At 51.1% G+C, this 800-nt stretch overlaps 1 protein-coding gene across 1 annotated transcript; it reads right to left on the reverse strand.

Annotated features, from left to right (window-relative positions):
* Positions 1-800, reverse strand: LOC123217654 (pectinesterase inhibitor 7-like). Its single transcript, XM_044638744.1, has one exon. The coding sequence runs from the start codon at positions 745-747 to the stop codon at positions 82-84; it is 666 nt and encodes a 221-aa protein (XP_044494679.1). The 5' UTR covers positions 748-800; the 3' UTR covers positions 1-81.

The following is an 800-nucleotide window of genomic DNA, read 5'->3' on the forward strand; positions in this document are numbered from 1 at the left end:
TTAGTATTAATCAAAATTATTTATATTGCAATTTTAAGCCTCCAACATCCAACGGTCCAACATCACGCATTCCGATCATCGTCAACTTGTTGCTTTCTCAGCGTAATCGTTAACCAAAGCAAGTGCATTGCTCGTCAATTTCTTCACATACGCACACTTATTTATGACATCCGACTTCAGCGGCTTGTCCGCCACGTCGTCGAAATCGTCGGTACAAGTCTCCTGGTACGTCAACGCCGCGCTCATCCACGTCTGCACATTACTCAACAGGAACCGGAGCCTCTCCTTGGAGCTCCCGGCCGAGCCGAGGTCGCGCATCTGTTTCAGTGAATCTTGGATCTCGTCCACGACGTCACCAAGGAGTGACACACAGTCTTGGAGCGCCGATGACGCTCTGGGGTCTGAGTGGATGTCGCCCTTGCGGCTGAGGTTGGCCAAGTAGGACGACATTTTTTTCACCTTCTTCAAGCTGACGCCGATGGCGACGCACGCCAGCTCCACTGGGTCCTCGTGGATGGAGCTGGAGTACGCTTTCAAGGAGGCGTAGCAGAGGTCGGGGTAGCTGGTACATTTGCAGCTGGAGCGGATGAAATCTGAGCCCTTGGTTAGCGGTTGAGAACCGGGCCTGGGGCTGGGGATGAAATCAACGGATGGCATTGCGTTGATATTAAGGGCTGAGATTAAACGGAGGTCAAATAAGAAGAGAACTGGGAGAAGGAAAAGAGTAGGTGAAGTGTCTGTGTTCATGGCTGTGCTTTTTTTTGTGGACTGTGAGAGAGAAAGAGAGTGGTGGGTTTACA

This window comes from Mangifera indica, chromosome 5 (genome assembly GCF_011075055.1).
Source record: "Mangifera indica cultivar Alphonso chromosome 5, CATAS_Mindica_2.1, whole genome shotgun sequence".
NCBI lineage: Eukaryota > Viridiplantae > Streptophyta > Magnoliopsida > Sapindales > Anacardiaceae > Mangifera > Mangifera indica.

Coding starts and splice junctions, on each gene's coding strand:
- LOC123217654 (XM_044638744.1), bottom strand. CDS start 747: ATGAACACAGACACTTCACCTACTCTTTTCCTTCTCCCAGTTCTCTTC.